Below are 26,028 nucleotides of genomic sequence, written 5' to 3'. Positions count from 1 at the left end.
TGGACCACATTCTGTGTGCGATGTGTGGTATGAATGTAGCTTGAATGCGTGAAGTCAGACGGACTTTTGAAAACCAGCTGAATTAGAAACAGAACAAGGGGAGAAAAGCCTGTTTAGTTTAGTTTGATTTTGTTTAGATGCAGAAGAGCACTTCAACTACTTTGAAAAGTAAATTGTGCATTACATTCTGTCATTATCTCTGCCAAGTTGCTTTCAGCATATTTTACAAAGCACAAAGAGCTCACACATATGTGTACAGCAAACTTTGGCAACAACAGCTCTGAAAAAGTTTGTTTTCCTGACTCGTATCCTTAGCTACTAACTGAACTCAATTCAAAAACACAATTTCTTGTTCAAGTATCAGTAGATCTAGTAATAAATGTGTGTGCAAAAACAGTAAATATAATCAAATGCATTGATCTCAAAAATCATTGATCACAGACTCACATTAACAACCGACTCTTTGAACTTGATGTGCAGGCGGTAACTGGACATTGCAATGACGGCATCCTCCGCCCGGCCCACGTACTCAGTAAATTCTCCATGCAGCTCTGGGAAGGGCACCTATAACAGCATTATCTTATCAGACAGATACACCCATGCACATACACAAAACATTTACACCTTAAACCATTAAATTATTTGCTGATACTACGAGATGCTTTTAAAAAATGAGACATTTATATTATCAGAAACTGGAGACAAACAGAAAAATACTCTTCATATGTCATCCTATAAGGGGTGCTGAGAACTAAGGCTCTGTTTCAAAACTTTGTAAGGTCCTACACTGTCTATGTAGGAATCTACCTATGCAGGACCTAATCTGGCAGGAGCGCAACAACTTCTGTCATTCATATGGTTTCTATATTTTGATCATTTTGCAGGGAAGCCCCACCTACAATGAATTACCTTTGATGTCTACAGATATTCCCTAGAAAGGCACCTCACTAGGTTTCGGAACAGAGCCCAGCATTCCCCACAATGGACAGAAACAAATAATATTTTTATTAAACTTCAGCTCAAGCAGGGCATACTGAGAATGGAGGTCTTGATCCTTTCTTACCTGCAGATCCTCTCCCTCCAGGACGGGGGGTTTCCGAGGGAAGATCTGATTGGCCTGGATGCATTCCAGACTCTGCTGCCCCTCCTCCTCCTGCCAAACACAACACGCATTACACATGATCACTGATACACACGCATGATCTACTAATACCTGATGCAAATCTCCTCACAGCAAACTCTACACCAACAACCACAACCAGCTCACAAAACCAGTCAAGAACATCATATTTCACCCCAAAATCTACAGAAAGAAATAATCAATTATATTTCTGGTTACAGTGGTGCTGTGACCCGGATGGAAGTGAGGTTTAGGGGGGTGAGTGTAAACCTCACTCCCCTGGCCTCAAGAGGCACATTCGCAACTGAACAGTACCCGGTCTTGCTCGACCTGCTCCAAGCGAGATTCGAACCGGCCTCAGCAGGCATGGGAGGCAGGCGCTAACAAGGAGGCTAAAGGCTACAACCTGTAGCGTCAGTCACTAGTGCGTCTCTTGAGGCGAGGGAGTGAGGTTTACACATTCCGCACACCTATCACTTACCAGCCGGCTCCCGCTACATTTTCATGATGTGCTAGCACATTTCCCCTCACATTTTTACAAAAAATATACTTTTTAAATTGTATTTCAAGTTTGATATACTTATATAAGCATTTATACATAATTGTAGTATTCATTTGTTTGCTTAACAGTCATGAAAATAATGTAACAACACTACAATCTTAATGAGCATAAAAGAGGCTTTATTTTCTTTAATATAATGTTTATTTCCTTTTCACTTCAAGGTGAAGTGTGACCTGGACAGGTTTCCATGAGCTACACAGAATTTACAGTCTGCTGCTACAACAGAAGTTTTTGACAGCCTGTTTATCAAAAACTAAACATATGACATCATTAGTTGTGTGTACTAAGTCATTTGCCAGCTTTTATCACTCCCAGGGGACAAAAGCTAAACTGTTATTGCAATATAACTTTGTTCATGTCTAAACCAGTGATTAAATCTATGCTTAACTGAATACAGAACGGTCACAGCATTTCCCAAAGCAATGCAATTTTTGGCTCGGGTTCAAGGAGGCAAAACAATTGTAATGGCAAAGGAAGATTTTTCCATGACTTCCTGCTCGGATGTCACTATTCTTGTAACTGGATACAGTATTCTGACTTTACATATAAGCATCTTAGGGCACTTGGTTAATCAACGGAGTATGGCTAAATCAACTCTTTAAAGGGGAAAAGGGTGCCCGACTACACCATGTGTCTGGATATATGCTTTGTTATAAAGTTCTTCTCCCTCATTTGATTCTCTTACCTACAGACTGTGTATACAAACATCTATTATTTAATAAAATTCTGTTTACAGTCTACATTTCAGCACGCTTGTGCTGAATAGAATGGCAATGATTTAATTTAAATACTCATAGCGCAGTGCTATTTCTGTGCATTATTTCTGTATAATATTGTGGGTGCCTGGTGAATAATATGCACGTTTTTATTCAGAAATTTTGTGAACTTGCCCTTTAGATGCCACACTTGTGATGGAATTTACCATTATAAAAAAAAAAAATTGTTTACTTCCAAGCAGCTTGACTACACTGAATGCAGTGTCTAAATTTTTCGGTATGGCAAGATCCTATTAGAGTTCTGCTGTTAACATGTTCTGTGTGAAAAGATTTTGGACCTGCCCACAGTCTCAGAGCTCCGGTGTGCTCGACATAAGTCATTCCATTCATTTCTGTATGCAGGAATGAGAGGCTATGGCCCGGCGGTATCCTTGAACATTCACATTGGCAAAGAATGTTTGGACTCCGGTTCCACAAACAGCAAAGACTCTGTGAGAGAGGGCAGAGGTGACGCCATGTTGTCTAGCTCACATAGAGGAGTCTTCAGGATGAAGCGATCTGGTTGTGTTATAAAACAGTGGTAAGTCCGTCTAAGACAGGTGTGTATAGGATGAGATCTGCATAGATGAGTTGTGGTTATATACACAAACCAGGTGCCCCAGCAAAGAAATCTGCAATCCATGTTGAATGGTGAACAATTTAATGTCACTGCAATCAGTCTCAAGATATAATGGCTGGTATAATGCCTATATATAGGATAAAATACAGTTTAACAGGGTTGAGTATCGGCAACTACCTATTGCATCACGACAGACACTGTGCCAAACTTTTTTGAGAGACCCAGCATTTCTGCAAGAGAGTGAATCTCTAGGATTAGTTCCCTTAAAGGGGTCATGAAATGCCTCTTTTTATATATATATATATATATATATATATATATATATATATATATATATATAATTTTATTATCTTCTCTGAGGTCCATTGATAATGTCAGTAAAGTTTTTTGCACCAAAACTGTCATAGCTTAATAATCAATAATCATTTTCCACCGTCTCTCGCCCTCTGTCTGAAACGCTTGGTTTTGGCCTCAGCATCTCCTTAAATGTACACGCCCATTGTCCTGATTGGCTAACATTGTGCAGCCCCTCAAATTCAGCCATATTTGAAACCCAATCGGAAGAGAATAAACAAGTGCTCCACAACATTATAAAACTAAATTTCAGGGTTTACGCATCCAACATATTGCATCCGAATATTAAACCATTCACTCAAGCACATCAGCACCATAACAGTCAAACAGATTTTGCAGTCAAGTCCAAGTGTTTTTAACTGCCCCATTCTTCAATAAAATTCCTTTGCAATGCATGAATCGTATTATGACTGGTTCACACGCAGTCCACGCTGGTATTCGCACATACACAGTCCATAGCAAGGTGAAACATGACGCTCACACATAGATGCACTGAGGCGCAGATCGCCAGAAACATTTCCAAATGGTCAAAGACGTCCAGCTAGTGCTTGTTTACATCCACAAGCAATTAAAATTAGCGCAGATGGGCGCAAGAACAGGAAGACGCAGAGCAGCTGAATGAAACTGAATGGCATCTCCATTTCTGAGTTGAAACTTGCCACTGTGTTTTTCAAAAGCGGCACAATAAAAAGAACAATGGTCAAAGACGTCTATGTAATGCATGTTATATGCGAGAAAAAAAAAAAAAAAAAAAAAAAAACTTCAAAATAGTCCAGATGGGTCCCCTTTTGGTGTTCAGGAGTAGTTAGTCACACTAGGTCTGTGTCTCTCCCTCTCCATTTTTGATACGAACTGAATGCCAGTGGGCAGGGCCAAGCGTGCAATGACGCATGTTCTGGGGCATGTAAATATAACTGAGCAATGTCTCGTGACGTCACGAACAAACAGTTTTCAAAACGAGATGATTCAACTATAACTATAAATGCTTTTTTTTAGACTGGGGAGTAAGTTTTAAGTTCTGAAATGTACAGTATGTGTTTATAGTGTGTAGTTACCACTTATATGTCTAAATATCAAGGAAAATTAGATTTTCAATTTCATGACCTCTTTAATAATTGATCCAGCTGATATATCAGTAATTTGGGCACCAAAATATAAGGCAAATTGCATGCATAAAAATATCATACAAACAGTGTGCTTATGTTTATAACGACAACGCCCACACCACATGACCAGGCTGTTTGCGCAAGACCCAGTATGTGAAAAGATAGAGACGGTCTATAAAACTGTGAGGTAACAGATAACAGACGTGTGTGTATGTGGGTGTGTGTGTGTGTGTTTGCTGTTTCAGCAGCATGCCTGTCTGTGTGTAGCGCTGACAATGGGCATCAGTACAGCTCAGTGAACACACTAGAGGGGCTGGGCAAAGGGCAGTCTATTGTGGGCATGGGCATTGAACCAGACAGAGAATTACAGGGGACAGACCAACAGAATAACAAACAATAATACACATAACTCATTAGGAATGTGTAAACAAACCCATCCATCAGCATTCACACATAATGACTGGAGGCATTCTATAAACTGTCAGCATAGACTAACATCCTTTAACAAGTAAGAAAATGAGGCAAGAAAATGTAGATAAACAAATTATACTATGCATAAAGAAAATTAAGCTTTTTTAAAAAAAAAATAGTTTGTAAAAAAAGGCTGTATTACAGAAATGAGATTCTAATAACACAATGTTTTTTTAATTAAATATGCATGAATTTAAACCAGTGCAACCACTGCATTTAATTAATGCCATTAAAATAATGTGGGGGGAACGTGCTAAATTGTTCTAAAAAATAGTTTTTTTTTGTTTTTTTTAGCTAAATATAATTTCCAATATTTTTCTTTTGATTCTGGGATGAAATATGACCTGGACTTGTTTTTGATGGGTTTCATAATATTCACAAAAATGTGATTAAACATCATCATCATCTGAAAAATAATACAATTAGTTTATAACAATAATCATAATAAACAATTCTTCTGCAGTGTAAGGTTACCAAGCAACTTCAATAATGCATTAATATATTAAAGATGCATTAAAGGAATATTCCTGGTTCAATATAAGTTCACCTCAATCGACAGCATTTGTGGCATAATGTTGATTACCACAAACAATTCTTTTCTCAAGTTACTCGAAGTTACAGTGAGGCACTTACAATGGAAGTGAATGGAGACAATTTCTGGAGAGTTTAAAGGCAAAAATATATAGATATATACAAAGCACTTATATTCATTCTTCTGCTAAAACTGGTGCATTATTTGAGCTGTAAATTTGTTTAAATCATCAGTTACCAGGATAATGGCGTTACATCATCATGGCAACCAAGTTGTAAAACCGGATATAACTTTACGCAATAAGGTTTGTAATCGATTTCATCACACTAATATCATGTTCACACACATATTGTTTATGTCTTGTGACTTTTGAAATGTTTACAGATTGGCCCAATTCACTTCCATTGTAAATGCCTCGCTGTAACCCAGATGTTTGCTTTTTTTTTTTACAAAAGAGGGATGAGTCAAAATTTGTTTTGGTGATGTTCAACATGATGCCACAAATGCTGTCGATTGAGCTTAACTTGTACTGAACCCTGAACACCCTATTAATATAGAAATAATTTAATGTTTGGCCACAGGTGCACATGTATTGTCTATTTTACGTGTATTGTCAAACGTTGCTCATTCAATCAGATTTTACAGCTGGAACTATCCGTTTCACAATGAGCCACACACACACGCACACACACACACTGGTGACATTCAAACACAAGCATCTATTCACTCTGTCTGTTATTTAAAGAGAGAATTGATTCCTGCTGAGACAGCAATCCAGACGGAACTTGACACTGTCTGAGCGGCATTAATTTCAGTTGATTAAAAGCCTGACAAATCAATGGGCAGTTTTCAATTCAGCGTTTGAACCACAGTCTGGTAATAAAGCACAAGGAGATATTTTGGTGGTGTTTGTTTACCATAGCCCCGATGAAGGGGTGTGGGTGCAATACTGGCGTGTCTTCTACGATTAGTTCACTCCTTTTCAATGACTTCAGTCTGTATGAAACAAAACAAAAAACAGAAGAGGACAGTGTTTAGAGAAGAATCGCTTAGGAATTGCCAACACTTCCCCTTTCATTTAAAGAATGTATACAGTGCTGTCAGTGATTAAAATATTTAATTGTGATTAATCACATGATTTTTCATAGTTAATCGTGCTTACTACATATTTTGCAAGTGTTGAAATTTGACACTTTATATACTTCTTTTTCTCTCAAAATGCGTCTAGTTCATTTTTAGGAAAGACAACAAAAAAATATGTAACAATAATGTTTTATTAACATGTTCCACACAAATGCACTAAAATAGCACCAATTCAATAACATTCAACATTTTTAAGTGGGAGGTTAACTAATTTAAAGAACTAGTGCCCGTAGGTTGCGTATTCATTGTAATGAACATTACATTTCTTAAACTCTCATCCTCCACAATATTAATCAGCCGGCAGGCTGTGGCTTTTAACTTTGCAACAGCAATCGTGAAGCTGCAGTCACACGATTCTTGAGAACGTCAACACACCAATCAACGTCATCGTTAATTGGCACTTTGAACTCCACATTAAAAATGCTGCACAGAACTGCCATGGTCGAAATGGCACACTTCTCAACTCCAACAAGCTGTCCAATCCAAGCGGTCCCTTATCAGTGCACTGTATCATGTTTTTGGCTTTTAGGTGATAGTTAAGACTTGAGATGCTTCTGTGGTAATTATATTTCGCTTTACAAATGCTGAAAAGTACTTAATTTCATCACAAGACCCATCTGGGCTTGTTTTGTACATATGCGAGTATTATGACTTATGATTATGATATTTCAATAGCATCTCTGATTTAATTTCAATAGCAAAAATGCCATTAGAGTTGTTATGTTTGACTCATTTCAGTTCAAACTGCCCATTTCAATGAATCAATTCAAAACCTTGTTAAAACAATTATTTTTATAATACTTCACTCAAAAATGTTCACGGAAGATCCTTATGTGGTATTTTTCATGTATTAAAATGTTGTAGTAAAAATACATACAGCGCATTCAGACCCCTTCATTTTTTTCACATTTTGTTATGTTGCAGCCTTATGCTAAAATGCTTTATTTTTTCACATTTATCTACACTCCATACCCCGTAATGACAAAGCAAAAAACAGATTTTTGATAACTTAGCAAATGTATTAAAAATTAAAAACTGAAATATCACACTGATATAAGTATTCAGACCCTTAACTCAGTACTTAGTTGAAGCACCTTTGGCAGTGATTACAGCCTCAAGTCATTTTGGGTATGATGTGACAAGCTTTGCAGACCTGGATTTGGGGATTTTCTGTTATTCTTCTCTGCAGATCCTCTCAAGCTCTGTCAGGTTGGATGGGGACCGTCGGTGGACAGTCATTTTCAGATGTTCGATTGGGTTCAAGTCCAGGCTCTGGCTGGGCCACTCAAGGACATTCACAGAGTTGTCCCTAAGCCATTCTTGCATTGTCTTGGCTGTGTGTTTAGGGTCATTGTCCTGTTGGAAAGTGAACCTTTGGCCCAGTCTGAGGTCCTGAGCGCTCTGGACCAGGTTTTCATTAAGGATATCTCTGTATTTTGCAGCATTCAGCTTTCCTTCAACCCTGACCAGTCCCCCAGTCCCTGCTGCTGCCAAACACCCCCACAGGATGATGCTTCACCGTTGGGATGGTATTGCGCAGGTGATGAGTGGTGCCTGGTTTTCTCCAGACATGATGCTTGGAATTGAGGCCAAGCAATTCAATCCTCGTTTATCAGAGCAGAGAATCTTGTTTCTCACAGTCTGAGAGTCTTTTAGGTGCATTTTTATGTGTCTTGCACTGAGGAGAGCCTTCCGTCTGGCCACTCTGCCATAAAGCCCAGATCGGTGGAGTGTTGCAGTGATAGTTGTCCTTCTGCAAGTTTCTCCCATCTCCACACATGATCTCTGGAGCTCAACCAGAGTGACCATTGGGTTCTTTGTCACCTCTCTTACCAAGGCCCTTCTCCCCCGATTGCTCAGTTTGGCTGGGTGGAGCTCTAGGAAGAGTCCTGGTTGTTCCAAACTTCTTCCATTTAAGAATTATGGAGGCCACTGTGCTCTTGGGAACCTTCAATGCAGCCAATATTTTTTGTAGCCTTCCCCAGATTTGTGCCTTGACACAATCCAGTCTCTGAGCTCTGCAGGCAGTTCCTTTGACCTCATGGCTTTGTTTTTTGCTCTGATATGCATTTTCAGCTGTGAGACCTTATATAGACAGGTGTGCGCCTTTCCAAATTATGTGCAGTCAATTGAATTTGCCACAGGTGGAATCCAATAAAAGTGTAGAAACATCTCAAACATGATCCAAAGAAATGGGATGCACATGAGCTAAATTTCAAGTGTCATAGCAAAGGGTCTGAATACTTGTCAATATGATATTTCAGTTTTCAAAAATCTGTTTTTTGCTTTGTCATTATGGGGTATATAGTGTAGATTGATGTGAAAAAATAAATAAGCATTTTAGCATTAGGCTGCAACATAACAGAATATGAAAAAATGAAGGGGTATCAATCCTTTCTGAATGCAATGTAGTTAAATATTGCTTTTTAACATTATTTACTGTTGTTCCTGGTACATACCATTGAAAATGCTTAAATAGCATTCTTCTTCATGTTCATTAAGTGCAAAACAGAGTGGAAAACATGCTCTGATTATTTTTGTCATGCTTAAAGGTTTTTACTGAATCTACTTGTAAACAATGGATGCTTGGTTGAAATTATGATGGGGGAAAAAACATACTTTTAAGCCTTCTAAGAGCAAATACATGAATATTGAGATATACAGGATTTAAACAATAAAGTAATTAGAACGCTACTGACCCTGAAGCATTTCCAGTATCATTACCAGATCCTTTAAATAAGGCTCTGAGTTAACATATTTTCCTCAAAGAACATCAAACGTTTACCTGAAGGGACTTATCTAGACATGTTGTTGATACTGAGCGCCTACATGAGAGAGGCGGTGAAATTGTATTGTAGTTTAGATGCTCACAATTATTTCCTCAGCAGAAAGATCGGGAATATTGGATTGCTCCTATTAAAATCAATGAAGCTGTTTGCGTGACCAGCGCATAAGGTAAGGGTTTCTTTTTTAATAATAAAAATACTATAGCAGAAAGTCTCTTTCTGCTACTCCAGCTACTCTGAGAACTTAGCAGTTCGATACTGCAGATATTGTGGACTTTTGTATGACAAATTGCATGTTATGTTCCTCATTTGTAAATCATTCTGGAAAAAAGCATCTGCTAAATGACTAAATGTAATAGTAAATGACTTGCGCAGCTTCATTCATAATAATGGGAGCATAGTCTACCTCTCAAACTTACAATTAGTTGCCATAAATTTCCTTCACCTACCAGAGAGAAGATGTGTGCTACAATTGTTAGTACTGCACGTTTCCAGTTGTCTAGCTTCATTGCACCGGTTAACGCGTTCATTTGTGGTTGCTTTTCGGCAATCTAAACACTTTATTTTCCATTAGTTCCAGGCATCCAGGGAGCAGCCAGCCACTGAACAATATGGTCCACATTTTAATAATGATATTTTATGACAATCAAGTTAACGTTGGCAATGTTAATCGTGTTAAAGTCACTATAAATGAAGCACCTCTCACTGTCAAACTTACCAAACTCCTAAACGTGATGAAGTGAGGTTTGTTTTGGATAATTCTGCGTTGTCAGCGTCACTCAGTGTTATGACATTGAAACCTGAGGAGAGAGAGCAACAAAATTAATGAGAATTGTTCAAACATCATGCTCTAATCCAAATATTACATAACACCACGGACAATACCGCTTTTCAAGCTATAGTAAATATAGCTGTACTGGTAGTACTCTGTGGGCAATAGTGGGTAAGCCCTTTCATGCATGCTTGGTGAGGTGAAACAGAGTCAGTGAAGCATGTGGTTTGGTAGAGCTTTCTGAAAACAGGCAGGAATGAACCACAATGTACACAGTCTTTCAACTAAAGTGTCATCACACTCATAACGGTCCCTGACCCTGGCGTTGCCACTTGAGCATGTTAGCCAAACTCAGTTCAATACGTATATCTCAAATAATGTTCATATTCACACAGCGTTAAGTGATAGTAAAGCATTTAACTCACATTTTTGAGGTGCTGTCTTCACTGATGTTTTGCTAGTTGCTACATTCCCCATTAATTACAACTGTTTTGTCAGGCCAGCACTGCACCCCAAAACTCCGCTGCTTGCACTACGTAGGACAAGCTGTGACCGCTGAGTGCACAAAGTGTCCAACATTCCATACTCTGTTTTTATTTTAGTACATCATCAGGGAACTGGTAGTACACTTACTTTTGTTGCATTTCCAGTGTAAACATATTACTCGCACTACATAAACAATGGCGTAGAATAGTGCATAAGTGTGCAATTTGGCACACACCTTCTATTTGTTTGCAATATGTAAAGCCATAAACAAACCTGTGTTGTAAGCGAACGCCCCATATATCAGAGACAATGATGAATCACCATTACATCATCCATTACTTCTCTTCATGGGAAGTGTATCAACCCTCAACACCAACTTGTTTTTACATCCCTCCAACGAAGTTATCAGTGAAGCTCTGCCAACTAAACATGCATAAAGTCTGATGTTATATCATTCAGCTGAGGATTACACAACCCAAGTAGACTAAACAGAGCACCAGCTGAGTGACCCTGCATGTCTCCTGAGAGTCATATGGGGTGAGTTCAGCACATGGTCAGAAGGCAATAGTGTCCCCCACCAAAAAAACTGCCAAATGCACCCTTCCAGTGAAGGCCACATTCAAGCAGTCTGGACACTACAGATAACACATATCTCTAACAGGCAAACTCTCATGTTTACTACAGCTGAGACGTGACACAGATGTGTGTCTCCACTCCGACTGGCCATAGAACAGTACTGTAGTCTCATGACAGCTATAGGTCTGAACAAATGTCTTAGTAATGAGGGATTATATTAGTGCACATGTAAATTCTTTACCTTGTAAACATCTTAAGAGTATTAAAGTCCATTACAGGAGTAGATCTCAAATGATTTTGTTTCAGGACACAGATTTTACAGTGGCAACCCAACAGAGAACCAATATTATGTAAATATGTCCTTAAAATATTAAATGGTGTACCAACTTAAGGCACTTTTTTATTTGTCTGCAAACAATGTCCAACAGTGTATGTACATGCATCACAGGAGATTTATGTCTTTCTTTTTTCTGAAAATCATGAATATTCCCAACACAGTGTCATTTCCAGCACTTCTCCAATTCTGTATTGTTAAACAGAACTCCTTTTTCTCGCTAAGGCTAACTTCATACTTCACATTTTTTGCATCCTAAATACACACAATTAAACAATATTTTTACACTTTTTGCATATTTTGACCAAATTACAGCTCGATTGGAAATGATGCCTAATAAAGATATTCTACTCACAAGTTAAATTTCCCTTGATTTGTCTTTGTGCTTTTCAAACATCACAAACATTATATTTCATCTCAAGTATGCTCTTCACTGACATTTTTGTCCACTTGGTTGACAAGTACACTAATTTTTGAAAAACTTTATAAAGAGCTAAATTGTTTGGTGTAGTGAAAATGACACCACAACTGTGTGACAGTTGTAATTTTTTTTTTTTTTTTTGCATAATTTTCACACAAAATATATTGAAATGATTCATGTTCATTTCACTGCTTGTTAGATAATTAATAATTAATTGTTATATAAAAATAAATAATTTTTATAATGGATTTTTGTGGTTTAACATCAAAATTCTCGGTCTGGGACAAGGCTAAAACAGGTAAATTTGTCCATAATAGGCATTTGTAAAGTACCAAAAATAAATAATGAAGACCTGGAGCAAAGTTTCCAATATTGTTTTGTTGATAAATTCATTGGGCCGGGCGATATGGCCAAAAATATCATCACAATATAATTTTTTCATATCGTTCGATATCAATATTTATCACGATATACATTCACTTTTGCATATTTTTTTGAATTTCCAAGTTGGCAGTAGGGCAGGGCGGTTTTTCAGATTAATTCGAATTTGCGTTTTGACAATTTTATTTATTTTTTTTAATTGAGAAATCGAGATTTTGCAAAAAAATATTGCAAAAACTATAGTTAGATACGTTGTAAATCCACCAACAGCTGAATAAAATTAGAGAAAAATAATTCACAGCGCTTGTCTTAATGCCACTCCCGATCTGATCAGCCGCATGTATGGCGTGCTCCAAATGAACGTGACGGGTTAACAACACGGAGACTGATATAAAAGACAGCGGTAATATTCCCAGTATGATTGTACACAGTGTGATTGTTGCTCAAATTCATCCATCATGCAGGCATACACCGGCTTAAGACCATAACTGGCGTCGGTGTGCGCATGTTGATGAACGGACTCCTTTTTTTCACCCATAAAAAATGTTAGTTACGTGACAGTTATAGGCGCTTCATTTCAAATCATGGAGAGGCTATATATGGGAGAATCACACATCCACCACTCCTTATACCATAATGATTCAGACAGATCGCTAATTATTGCTATGTTCTGTGAGGTGTTTCACGTGTACTGCATCTATAGCCAACATCTGGCTAGCAATCATTTTGACAAACTTTGCGAGTTGAATTGTAATGATAAATTATTTCATATTGCTGCGCTGCTCAGCATGAACCGCTAGAGGGCACGTCACTATCTGCAGGGGTTTATGAATATACATACAAATTGTTTGATATACAATGAGTACTTTCTAGATAATCTTGACAATTTATAGATATTGATTTCTAGATAACTTTCTAGATAGACTTGGTTTAGATAAAATGAATACCTACACTGCAGCTTTCTTATTCTATTATTTCTGAACATCTGGGTTTATTAGATTTTAATTTAATTTACATTTACACTCTGTTGACAACTTCCCCCTGTGGTGAATCTGTAAATTTTTCTTGCACACCTATGTTTCCTATAATGAAAAGAACTTGGATTTCTCTAACCAGGTTGCCTTGCATTCTATTCAAAAACATAAAATTTGAATCATGTTGGAGTACATTTAAAGTTGAAAAAATGGAATTGTGAATCATCCATAAGTTTGATAAAATCTAGATCTTTTTTCTTCTTTTTTTTTTTTTTGCCATATCGCCCAGCCTTAGCTGGCAGAAGAAAGGGGTATCCCCTAAAATAAAATTTAGAAAATGTAAAAGTCTGAATGGACCATTTTAATATTTTCATTAAAGTGAGAAAGTCTAGGTTACCAACTAGTAATTTTTATTGTCTTTCCTTGTCATCCATGCAACAGATGATGACATCTGATTAATTGTCACAAAATTTGAAAATAAATCGATCTTTATTATTAAAAGCTCATAACATGCTGATGAATAAAGAAAAATTTTGGTCTAAAGGCGCTCTGGAACCACGTTAACTTAAGGGGCGCCTCATGTCTACTTGCACGCTGGGAAGAGGCAACGCATGGGGAGGGGGACAGGGCATAAATTAAGCGTGTTCGGTGCTAGAGAAAAATATTCAAGAATACAGCTCAGAAAGATCAGAGCTGGTATACACAGAACTGTTGTTTTGTCGCGCTGCTCACTACAGACGATGAGAGGGAGCAATCATGGTTATCAAGTCCTGCGGTCCGGCTCCGGACCCCGGATCTAGCAAGGCAGATAAGGTTAGCAACTTAATACAGTCTGAGAAAGCCAAACTGCTTGTGTTTTTAGCAACACGCACCTGATCGTCTAGATGTAGAACACAGGCTAAATATCGAAAATTACTCAAAAGCTTATCATCGATAGAGAACTTTTTTTATCGTGATATTGTTTTATCGCTCAGCCCTAGACCTTTATATAAAAACAGAAAAAGAAGTTGATCTGTTGTAATTGCCAGAAGTTGTAGAAACACCCTCAAATGTATTAAAACTACCATGAATTGAATAGGCCCAACAATATGTTAAAGTATTAACATGGCATAAACGGAGGTGAAAAAAACTGTAAATTTGTAAATGCATAAACTACAACAGAAGCCTGATTTACCAGCCTAACACACGAAACAAACTTCTGTGCTAAATAATGTATTAGTATTAGCCATATTTCCAAGTGACAATTGAATTTGCATGAAAATACCATGATTGATGCACAGCCTTTGACTGAATTTAACAAAAATAGTTATCGGAAGCTTTTTCTTTTCCCTTTTAAAACTGATGAGTTTATTTATTTTGTTACTCTAATTATGCACAATTAAATGGTTAGTATTATTTTGCATTTTCTTTCCCTGCTGTCCGTGACCTTGTCAGAAAAGACCTGCGACCCATTTTTGGGTCACAACAGACTAGTTGAGAACCATTAGAATCTTGTTTTGAGTCCAATTAAAACCGTTCCCATACTGGCCCGTATCCAAAAGCATTGTTCCAGGTAGAAGGTTCTTAGTCCTCCACGTGTATCCCCATATCAGTGCTGGGCATTCACAAAGCTCACTGTGAGAAACGCAGGCTTTCTGGAGATTTCTCCACTTACATTCAAGTCAACTGACTGCAGGTGGGAGGAAGAATCAGTCAATGTCTTTCTGTCCATCTCAGATGTCAGCCTTACCGTCCTGCGGGTCAGTTTGTATTGTGCGTTCACATTCATGAACCACTTCTGGCACTGCTTTGGTTTCATTTTACTAAAAGACCAACTACTTTCCACACTGTTCATTAGGGCTGGGTAAAAACATTGATTTTCCAAAGCATTGCGATCTTTAAGGAGATTCTTAAGTCCAAAGATCGATTTATGTGGCACCCCTTTACAAAGCGAGTAAATCACTCACATAGGTGAATTTCACACTATGTGACTAAAAATATCTGCGATTAAGTCACTGGATGGTCAAATATTCCGATTTCACTCACCAGTGATTGAGTAGTATCTGAAACTATTTAGCAGAAACGGGCCACATCTATTTAAATGAATGGGAGAGATTGGAACGCACAACTAAGAAGCTCTAGTGCCCAACGGTCAACGGATGTAGTAAGTCCAGCCTTACAGGCAAAAGAGCCAATCACCTTTTAGATACAGACATCACCTGTCAATCAACTAGTGAATGCGCATTAGCTATACAAGCTGGGAAAATTGCATTTCTTAACGTGATATGAGATAAAGAATCACAATTTATGGGGCCTGTGTACCTCAGTGTTAAAAGACGCTGGCTACCACCCCTGGAGTTCGCTAGTTCGAATCCCAGGGCGTGCTGAGTGACTCCAGCCAGGTCTCCTAAGCAACTAAATTGGCCCAGATGCTAGGGAGGGTAGAGTCACATGGGGTAACCTCCTCGTGATTGCTATAATGTGGTTCGTTCTCGGTGGGGCGTCGTGGTGAGTTGAGCGTGGTTGCCGCGGTGGATGGTGTGAAGCCTCCACATGCGCTATGTCTCCGTGGCAACGCAATCAACAAGCCACATGATAAGATGCGTGGGTTGATAGTCTCAGACGCGGAGGCAACTGAGATTCGTCCTCCGCCACCCGGACTGAGGTGAATCACTACGCCACCACGAGGACTTAAAAAGCACATTGGGAATTGGGCATTCCAAATTGGGAGAAAATAAATAAATAAATAAATAAATCACAATTTATGATACCAGCGTTGTCAGATTTTACTGCTGATTTGAAATATGTCCTTTGATCGTAATCTTGACCAACCGTTTTTGAGATTTCAGTGTTCCTCCAATCAAGTAGATAGGAGCTGCACTGGCATGACAGGAAACAGTCTCCTGGGAGCATCCGAAGATTGCTGGCAGTGGACTGACTTGCTAGTTTAGTGGTAAAGAAATTCAGCAGCGAGATATTTTCACTGTGTGTTGAGAGTAAAAGTTTAGTTCGACTTGTTCTGTGTAATGTGTGTCCAAAAAAAGAGATCCACACAATCCATTTGTCATTGAATAATGTCTTTTTCTACATCATTTCTGTTCTTTACAGTCAGTTATTGATAAATTAATAATAATAATAATAATTTCAGATTTTTCAAAACATTTCGTTGTAATCACACAAAGAACGGATGCTGTAAAGAAGCTATTTGACTCCACTCTCTTTAATATGTGCTTAACCAAAACACCTCTGAAACACTCACTGAACTGCCACTACTCTTAAAGGAATATTTCACCCAAAAATGAAAATTTGCAGATATATTTACTCACCCTCAGGCCATCCAAGATGTATCTGAGTTTCTTTCTTCATCAAAACAGAATTTCATTTCAAGCCTCCTCCTCTAAACAATGCAAGTGAATGTACTCCATTTTTTGACGGTCCAAAATGCATTTTTAGGATGCATCAAAATAATCCACACGACTCCAGTCGACAAGTAAAGTTCTTCTGAAGAATTTCCAAACGATTGATTATTTTTAGAAACAATCACATCATGCCATCACATTATAAACTGGCTGCAGCAAGCGCGCGAGGGATGAGCGTCTCCGAGCGAGACGTGTATCTGCCGAGAGAAGTTTGAAACTCTCTCGCGCTGTTTCTCACGCGAATCATATAAGCGGCTCTGACCACACAGAGAAAATGCCAGTTTTGGAGTTTGTGCTTATTTATACAACCCACTTTCTAATTATTTGAACTTTAATAAAGGATGCATTAAAGATATAACGGTGGGGTGTTTCCTTTCCAGACGCTCTGACAGGCAAGTTTTGCTCAAACTATATTTCATGACAACACTGCTTCTGTATTTATTATTTTGTATTTTTGTATTTTAATTCCCTCATACTTTGCGATCTACATCACCTCAATCTGTTTGGAAAGTTTGGAGTGCGTCTGGACTGTGAGCTGCATTTTCATCCTCTTCTCAATCAAGTGCGAGCTGAAGTGCTGCTCTCGCGCTCCATCATTAGCGTTTCAAATGATCTCATGTTGCATTAAATGAGATCAAACGACTATTTGACATTGGAAATTTTTGTCTATTGGAAACTGGAAATTTTTATTGTCGACGTTGTCGATAATGTCGACTAATCGTTTCAGCTCTAGCTATTAGTTGATAAATGTTATTCATATGACACATTTTTAGGTAAATAAAGTTGAATGAACAGATATATTTGTGCATAGAGTATCTAAAAAAGCTTTTCTAGTTGTGCTGACATAAAATTACCATAAGTTAAATTTACTTAAAAAGCATGATGGAAATATACTACGTATATAATTTAAGTAAATTAAAAAAATTTTTAAAAAAAATCAGTGTACATTATATCAGTGTAAATACTTGTAAAAAGTGCAAATTATTCATGTAAGCAAACACGTAACAAAATACATATGCAATATATGTCATTTTCAGACATCATACTTATTGTTGGAACATACGGATTTGTAAATTTTTTTTAAATCTAAAGTGTGACCAAAATAATGAAAAACTAATTATTTTTGTAATGTAGTTAGAAGGTTCCCTGTTTAATTAACAGCCTTAGCTGAGAGATAATTTCTTTTACATGAAAGCAAAAGGGACATTAAAATGGAAATATACCCAAATTAATGGGAACTGAAATGAAACTGTAATGAAATCGGAATCGAATCTGGAAATCTGTATCAATCCTCAGCCCTACTTATCGGCCCTTATATACACCCCTTATCGCCTAGAGAAGTGGTAACCAGTTAGCGAACTGTGGTCCGGGTCTGGACCCCAGCATGGTTTCATCTGGACTGTGAGGCATAATGACAACAGTTGCCCCATCTTACTATTTCTACAGTTTAAGTGAGCAGCGCGTCAAAACAACGGAGCTGTACACACCATTAGCACTCAGGGGCATAGATAGCGCTGATCTTTCTGTGCTATATCCTCTAATATTTTTCTTTAGTGCCGAACGCACTTCATTCCCGTACCGCACCCGTTACTCCACCCCCCCCATAGACATAACAGAGGCAACGCGTAAAGCTAGACTTACTGTAAGTTGCAGGCACGGTTATTTTAAAATAACTTTTATTATTTAAATTTAGCTTTATTAATCAGTATGTTACAGGGGGCCTGGGTACTTCAGCAAGCAAAGATGCTGACTACAGGGGGTGCTGAGTGACTCCAGCCATGTCTCCTAAGCAACCAATTTGGCCCGGTTGCTAGGGAGGGTAGAGTCACATGGGGTAACCTCCTCGTGGTCGCTATAATGTGGTTCTCGCTCTCGGTGGGGCACGTGGTGAGTTGTGCATGGATGCCGTGGAGAATAGCATGAGTCTCCACATGCGCTATGTCTCCGCCGTAACGCACTCAACAAGCCACTTGATAAGATGCGCGGAATGACAGTCAATACGCCATCACGAGGACTTAGAGCGCATTGGGAATTGGGCATTCCAAATTGGGGAGAAAATGAAAAAAAAAAAAAAAAAAAAATCAGCATATTGCAAGCCATTCATAATAAACAAAATTATTTTTATTCTTATTTAGTGAAAATTAATCAGAGATGTCATCATCAGCATGAGTGGCAAGGAAAGACAACCAAAACTTTGAATTTACTATTTATCCTAGTACAGTTCTCAGCTAATGGGAATGTTTCATAGTCATAGTTCACAAGCAGTATTTTTATACTGCACAGTTAAAAGGCCACCTATAGCACATATATAGGTATACTGTATATTCTGAATGTAAACATATATAAAAAAATTAAAAAAACAGGACTGCTGTCATTCAGCTTCAAAATGAACTGTTGATCTTATCTATTAATATTCATATGCCCTCGACTTACGAACTCTTGATGTAATAGTTTAATCTTTTGGTAGAAGATCCCTCAGACCCCACTACTTTGGGTGTCTCTGGGCCCCAATGTCCTCATCCCTTCCCAGTTTTGAAAAGACTACTTTGACTGTTTAGAATTAGTTTTTCTTTTACAAAGTACTATTGCTGCCAATGTGAAAAGTTATCATAACTATTCAAAAAAAGTTTGATATTTGATAAAATATTTGTATGATTTATTTATTATTTTTAAATGATATCATTTCAAAGCCACATTGACCACTGACACTGTGAGAGTTATATATTATCTGGACCTTGAAATGTAGAAATTGGACCTCTTGGAACTTTAATTAAATACCCCTGGTCTATAGCTTTGTGAAACAGCGTGCATTTTTGGATGGAGCAAGTTTATATTTTGCCCCCTGATGATCAATACAAACAGGCATAAACCACTGTCATTATTTTCATTTGCAGCAATTCACATGACACCACTCTGGGAATTCATTATAACGAAAGTAAAAGCTTTTTTCAAGATTGACCTGACAATTTAAAAACGAAAGGTTGGAGCACAGATCATAATCAGACAGGACTGGAAGTGATGAACTGCTCACTAACTGCATGCACAATGCCTTTACATTGGAGCATCTACAGTACTTGCATCAAAACAAAAACAAAACTTACAACACTGACAGGCAAATGTATAGTCGAATGAAGCAAAAACTTTAAGGAAATAAAGTTTTTGCTTCATTCATAAACTCAACAACTTGACCTTCTGTAACCCTGGTTTATTATCGATCACTCAGCCAGACCCCGACACGGTCACAGAGTTTAAACACAATCATTCAGTTTTTATCTTCTGGTTTGTGATGTCATACATGTGGGCTCATTCAGTGGGCTAGTTGACTTTTAACTAGATTAATTTCATCCCAGTCAAACTCTCACCACACGTGAGAAATCTGACAACAAAACAAGAGCAGAAGAGTACTGAAAACAAAAATCACCCACCAGTACACTGATCTCACATAACACACATACACGAACAGCCACAACATTAAAACCACCTGCCTAATATTGTGTAGGTCCCCCTCATGCCACCAAAACAGTGCCAACCCGCATCTCAGAACAGCATTCAGAGATGATATTCTTCTCAACACAATTGTACAGAGCGGTTATCTGAGTTACCGTAGACTTTGTCCGTTTGAACCAGTCTGGCCATTCACTGCTGACATCTCTTCCGTCCACAGAACTGCCGTTCACTGGATGTTTTTGTGTTTTTGGCACCATTCTGAGTAAATTCTAGAGACTGTTGTGTGTGAAAATCCCAGGAGATCAGCAGTTACAGAAATACTCAAACCAGAACCATCTGGCTCCAATAACCATGCCACAGTCCATATCACTGAGATCACATTTTTTTGCCCCATTCTGATGGTTGATGTGAACATTCACTGAAGCTCATGACCCGTATCTGCATGATTTTATGTACTGCAGCCACATGATTGGCTGATTAGATAATTGCATGGATGATTGTTGGCGCCAGATGGGCTGGTTTGAGTATTTCTGAACTGACAAAGTCTACTGTAACTCAGATAACAGCTCTGTACAATTGTGGTGAGAAGAATATCATCTCTAAATGCTATTCTGAGATGTGGGTTAGTGCTGTTTTGGTGGCACGAGGGGGACCTACGCAATATTAGACAGGTGGTTTTAATGTTGTGGCTGATCGGTGTATACAAACCCAACACGTGTATCTCTTCTGCACCCCATGCAAAAATCCCAAATCAAAAATAAAGGGGAAAAAGTGACAAAACATTTCTGAAAGCTTCTGTTTGAAGGAAATCCCATAATTTTAGAAAAGTCACTATGGTAACTACAAGTTGTGGTGGAAATTATGATCACCATGGTACCATTGCAGTGAATATGTTACTACAATAAAACTTCTGGCTCCTTACACTGTTTGAAGGAGAATTAATGTATGAAATTGTTTTTAAAATAATGGTAAATGATTCTACAATAACAGCCCCTACCTTGGTATATAATGGTAAAGATAGTTTCCATTAAAATACCACAGCTACAACAGTGACTGTTCCTACTGCAAAGTCTTAATAAATTAATGCAGAAACTCCTTAAAACGGTGCAAGAAGCGTCCAGAATCTCTCATTGTAGTTACAATAACTGTAGTAACTACGGTATCTCTTGGCGGAAACTTAGTATAGTGGCTGTGAGCTGTCATTTTGTGTTAGCCACCGCTTATATAAAAATATTAAACTCAAATAACACTGACAAAAAAGTACCATCCCATATGCAAATGAATCATGGTTTACAATAGTAATATTGTAGTAACCATGACTTTAGTAACCATAGTTAATCTTGTGGTTAGTATGGTTTTACTTCAAATAGCATGGTTAAAACTATGGTTACTGCAGTAAAACCATGGTTAATGTTTGAAAGGGATGGTTCTACCATATATGTTTACATGTATCATGGTAGTGCAATAATACTTTTGGACGCACCTTGGAGTACTAACATGTTTTTAGGACAAGTACCATGTAAATACTATAGGGTATATCAAAAGAATCATGGTATTGCCATCTGACACCATCACTGTACCACTAGTACCCTGACAGGACTATTCTGTAAAAGTACGTTTTTATTATTGTTTTACAGTAACAATCACTGGCATGGTACCATGGTAACCCACGATCTGGTCAAAATTACATAATTACCACAATACTTTTTTTGTTTGTCTTTTTGATGGCAATGGTCACTAAAACAGTTGTATTATTTTGCAATTAGCATAAAACTGGTTACCATGGTGAATTGTTGTAAGGGGCTCGCGCTCGGTCTGTCATCCAGTAGTGCGGCGGCTGATTCACTTACTGACTGAATGACTGGAGCGCGAGCGAGCTAACCGACAAAATCGAGCTCAAAGGCCGCGTTTACACATCTGCCACCGGTAAGGTTCACATTAAAACCTGTAAATAACGCCATCCATCCGGCTGCGGCGCCACTTTACCCCTTAGATGAGCCAACTTTGACGTTTCTTCTCAGCCGAGGCCCGATCTGTCTGTTGTTGTTGTCGCGAGGCGGAGGGCGGACCCCTCAGATAACGCCTCAAAAGACCCCGAAAATCAGGGTCAAAAACGGCCGCTTCACTCACCTGAGGGCAGCCACCGAGGCAGAGCGGGCGTATGCTTTCTTCCGAGCAGCACGAAAGGAGATTAACGACGAACAAATCGACAAATTACGCCTCGTAGCCATTTGCAGAGTCGGCCCGTCCCACTGAGGAGTCTCGTCGTCGTCATCACAGCCTCTCCGGCGTCATGGCGTCACGGCGCAGATTGCGTCAGCACGTTCGGCGGAGAGGCCGATCGTAGTGGGTGAGGGGTCGGGTGTGTAAACATGACAGGGATGATGTAATCGGTTTTGGGGTTAATATATAAAAATGCATATATATATATATATATATATATATATATATATATATATATATATATATATATATATATATATATATATATATATGATTTTATACAGACTGAAAGTGGAATTATATTTAAAGGCAATGTTTATGTATGTAAAAAATAAAAGAAATGCTTAAACCGTGGTCATATCAAATGGACTTGAAAGTGAAATAAAACAGTATTAAGTTGATTTGAGTTCTGAGTGGGGAGACAGGGGCCAATTGACACCAGTTAATATTTCTCAGGTTAGGTTTATTTCAGACAGTCAATTTCTGTGTTGACACATAGAGCCTACCTTAAAGTCTTGACTACAAAAAAACCCATCTAGAATATTTTCACCATTATTGCCCAGGAAATGCCCTGCTATAGGGGTCAACGTGCATGTGGGGTAAGATGTCACTATAGGAACCTGCTGTTAAATTACAATAAATACCTTTTATATATATATATATATATATATGAAGTACTAAAAAAGTCAGCCAAAGGAAATTATAACTAATGCATTATATATCAATACAGCACATCAATACACAATTAACCCTAATATTGATCAAGTGACAACTTGCCCCAACATACAAAAATACTCTTATCCTGACAACACAGCTTAACTTTTCAGTTACAATCTATCTTCTTCATCTAGGCTAACTGACTTTTGTCTTAATGTATGCCAGTGTGGTTTATTGTGTTCACTTGTTTATCTAAGAGCTATTACATAAATATGCTGATATTGGAATTTTAGTGTAGAGGATAGAGTTCACACACACACACAAAAGTTCTAATATAAGAGAGATTTGAACTAAGTGTTCAAGAAAAGGTGTAAAAAACAAAACACAAAAGGCGGTAGTTTATACAATGTACTGTATTCAATAATGACTTGGTACATATGTGATTAAAAGACACATGACATTTGACATTTATTTGTCCTCTCTTTAACAACCAAAGCTTTAAGTGTTCTGCCACATTAAAGTCATGGGAAATGTGTGCAAACATACCAGAATGTTACAGGAAATTGGAAGGAAGGAAAAAATCCTTCAACAGAGTGCATTAAAGAGAACTAAAAAAGCTACTCGCTTGTGTTTCAGTCTCATACTCAACAAAGAACCTCATTCACATAAACTCCAAACACACACACTTACACTAAAATTATAATAGGCAGATATTGCAGTCAAGTTTGCAAGTCTGACAGCTTTTTGTATCCTTAATATTTAACTAAAAGCCAGTGTTTTCGAGGGCTCCAAGATAGTTTAAATTTAAACACACTCCAGACCAGCACCAGAAGTATTAAAGTAATTTTGTGTTGGCCCAATTACTAGGAACCTTTAATTTAATTAAATTGTGAAACATTCTGTGACCCAACACTCAGTAAATAAGGTATTCTCCACTTACAACCTGCAGGCAATGGAAGCTTCTAGGTATTAAGTGCTGATTTCTTGAATGAAGAAATGATAACAAACAACCGACCTTTGCTTGCAAAGTAAAAAACATGCAAAATTTCTTCTAAAAATCTAACCAGGACTAAAGCAATAATAATAATAATAATAATAATAATTAGAATGGTCATTAAAGTCTATTGTCAGTTAAGAGACAGCATTTTTGTTATTACAAGAACTTTTTAGTCAGGACTAATTGTTGGTGTTCAAATGATGGAGATGTGTTCAGGTAACTTGTATTTAATGCCTCACTGCTGCCTCATTTAATTCGAAACTTTTGTTCTTTCAAAATGTTGTTGGTTTTATTACGCAACTTATATACAATACGCTACCTACAGTATGCAGTGGGGTCCAAAAGTTTGAAACCACTATTGAAAATGCTTCTATTTTGGGATTTTCTATTTAAATAAAAAATGTTTTACTGTACCAATTATATTACCAGCATAACTTTCAAGCAAAAAATTGACATGAATTTCATGAATCACAGTATTTTGTATGTCCTCCTCAATTGACAGCATTTGCAGCATGATGTTGATTATCACAGAATATAATTTCAACTAGTCCCTTGTTTATCGAACTGTTTCATAAGAGTCATTCATTTTTGGGAGCCGCACTACATTGGTCGCGCTGTAGTTTCAAAAGAACCGGTTCATAAGAGCCATTCGTTTGGGAACAGCATTACATTGGTCGTGCTGCAGATTCAAAAGAACTGGTTCATAAGAGTCATTCGTTGGGGAACAGCATTACATTAGTCACACTGTAGATTCAAAAGAACTGGTTCACAAGAGCCATTCATTTGGGTGCCACACTACACTGGTCGCACTGTAGTTTCAAAAGAACCGGTTCATAAGAGCCATTCGTTTGGGAACAGCATTACATTGGTCATACTGTAGTTTCAAAAGAACCGGTTCATAAGAGTCATTCGTTTGGGAACCACATTACATTGGTCGTGCTGCAGATTCAAAAGAACCGGTTCATAAGAGCCATTCATTTGGGAACAGCATTACACTGGCTGCACTGTAGATTCAAAAGAACCATTTCAAAAGAGTAATTTGTTTGGGAGCTGCACCACACTGGTTGTGCTGTAGTTTCAAATGAACCGGTTCATAAGAGTCATTAATATGGAACAGCATTACCTTGGTCGTGCTGTAGTTTCAAAAGAACTGATGCATAAGAGTCATTTGCTGGGGAACTGCACTACACTGGTCACACTGTAGCTTCAGAAGAACTGATTCATAAGAGTTATTTGTTTGGGAACAGCATTACATTGGTCGTGCTGTAGTCTCAAAAGAACCGTTTCATAAGAGTCATTTGTTTAGGAACCGCACTTCACTGGTCGTGCTGTAGTTTCAAAAGCACCGGTTCATAAGAGTCATTCATTTGGGAACAGCATTACATTGGTCGCACTGTAGTTCCAAAAGAACCGGTTCATAAGAGCCATTCGCTGAGGAACAACATTACATTGGTCATGCTGTTGTTTCAAAAGAACTGGTTCTTAAGAGCCATTCGTTGTGGAACAGCATTACACTGGTTGCACAAAAGATTCATAAGAACAGTTTCACAAGAGTCATTCCTTCAGGAATTAACTACACTTGGTCAATGTCACAAATTAGCTTACATTAAATTAGTGACCTAGAAGTACTACAATCTTATGCCACGTTCACACTAATACGTTTAATTTGAAAACTCATCTTTTTTTTCTACGTTTTTGCCTTACGTCCACACTGAGACAGCGTTTTTTTGTCAGCGAAAACTGAGCTTTTTGAAAACGCTCTCCCAAGTGGATCAATTTGAAAACGCTGTCTTTGCGTTGTTGTGTGGATTGTGAAAACGGATATATCTGAAAACTATGACGTATTTGTTGTCATGTGACACAGTCATGTGATCCATTCAACCGAAGCAATCAAGATGGCGGCCTGTGTTATAGCGGTGCTGTTGTGCCTGATATTCACTTTGATAGCATTGT

At 38.0% G+C, this 26,028-nt stretch overlaps 1 protein-coding gene across 10 annotated transcripts in view; it reads right to left on the bottom strand.

The window, feature by feature from the left end:
* The window catches only part of LOC127423720 (myotubularin-related protein 3-like), a 60,567-nt gene extending 38,076 nt beyond the window's left edge, over positions 1–22,491 (bottom strand). For 3 of the 10 annotated variants that reach the window (XM_051668244.1, XM_051668251.1, XM_051668253.1), the window contains exons 1-5: positions 22,329–22,491; positions 10,128–10,209; positions 6,398–6,476; positions 1,064–1,153; positions 448–564 (exon numbers count right to left, since the gene is read on the bottom strand). In XM_051668244.1, the coding sequence (XP_051524204.1) occupies positions 448–564; positions 1,064–1,153; positions 6,398–6,400 (210 nt within the window). In that variant the 5' untranslated portion in view covers positions 6,401–6,476; positions 10,128–10,209; positions 22,329–22,491. The other 7 variants (XM_051668248.1, XM_051668250.1, XM_051668247.1 and 4 more) reach the window with 7 other exon arrangements.
* Between the last annotated feature and the right edge of the window lie 3,537 nt (positions 22,492–26,028).

Source organism: Myxocyprinus asiaticus, chromosome 33, assembly GCF_019703515.2.
Source record: "Myxocyprinus asiaticus isolate MX2 ecotype Aquarium Trade chromosome 33, UBuf_Myxa_2, whole genome shotgun sequence".
NCBI classification, from domain to species: Eukaryota; Metazoa; Chordata; class Actinopteri; order Cypriniformes; family Catostomidae; genus Myxocyprinus; species Myxocyprinus asiaticus.
Note: the sequence above shows the minus strand (reverse complement) of the source record. Positions and strands in the feature narration are given on the sequence as shown.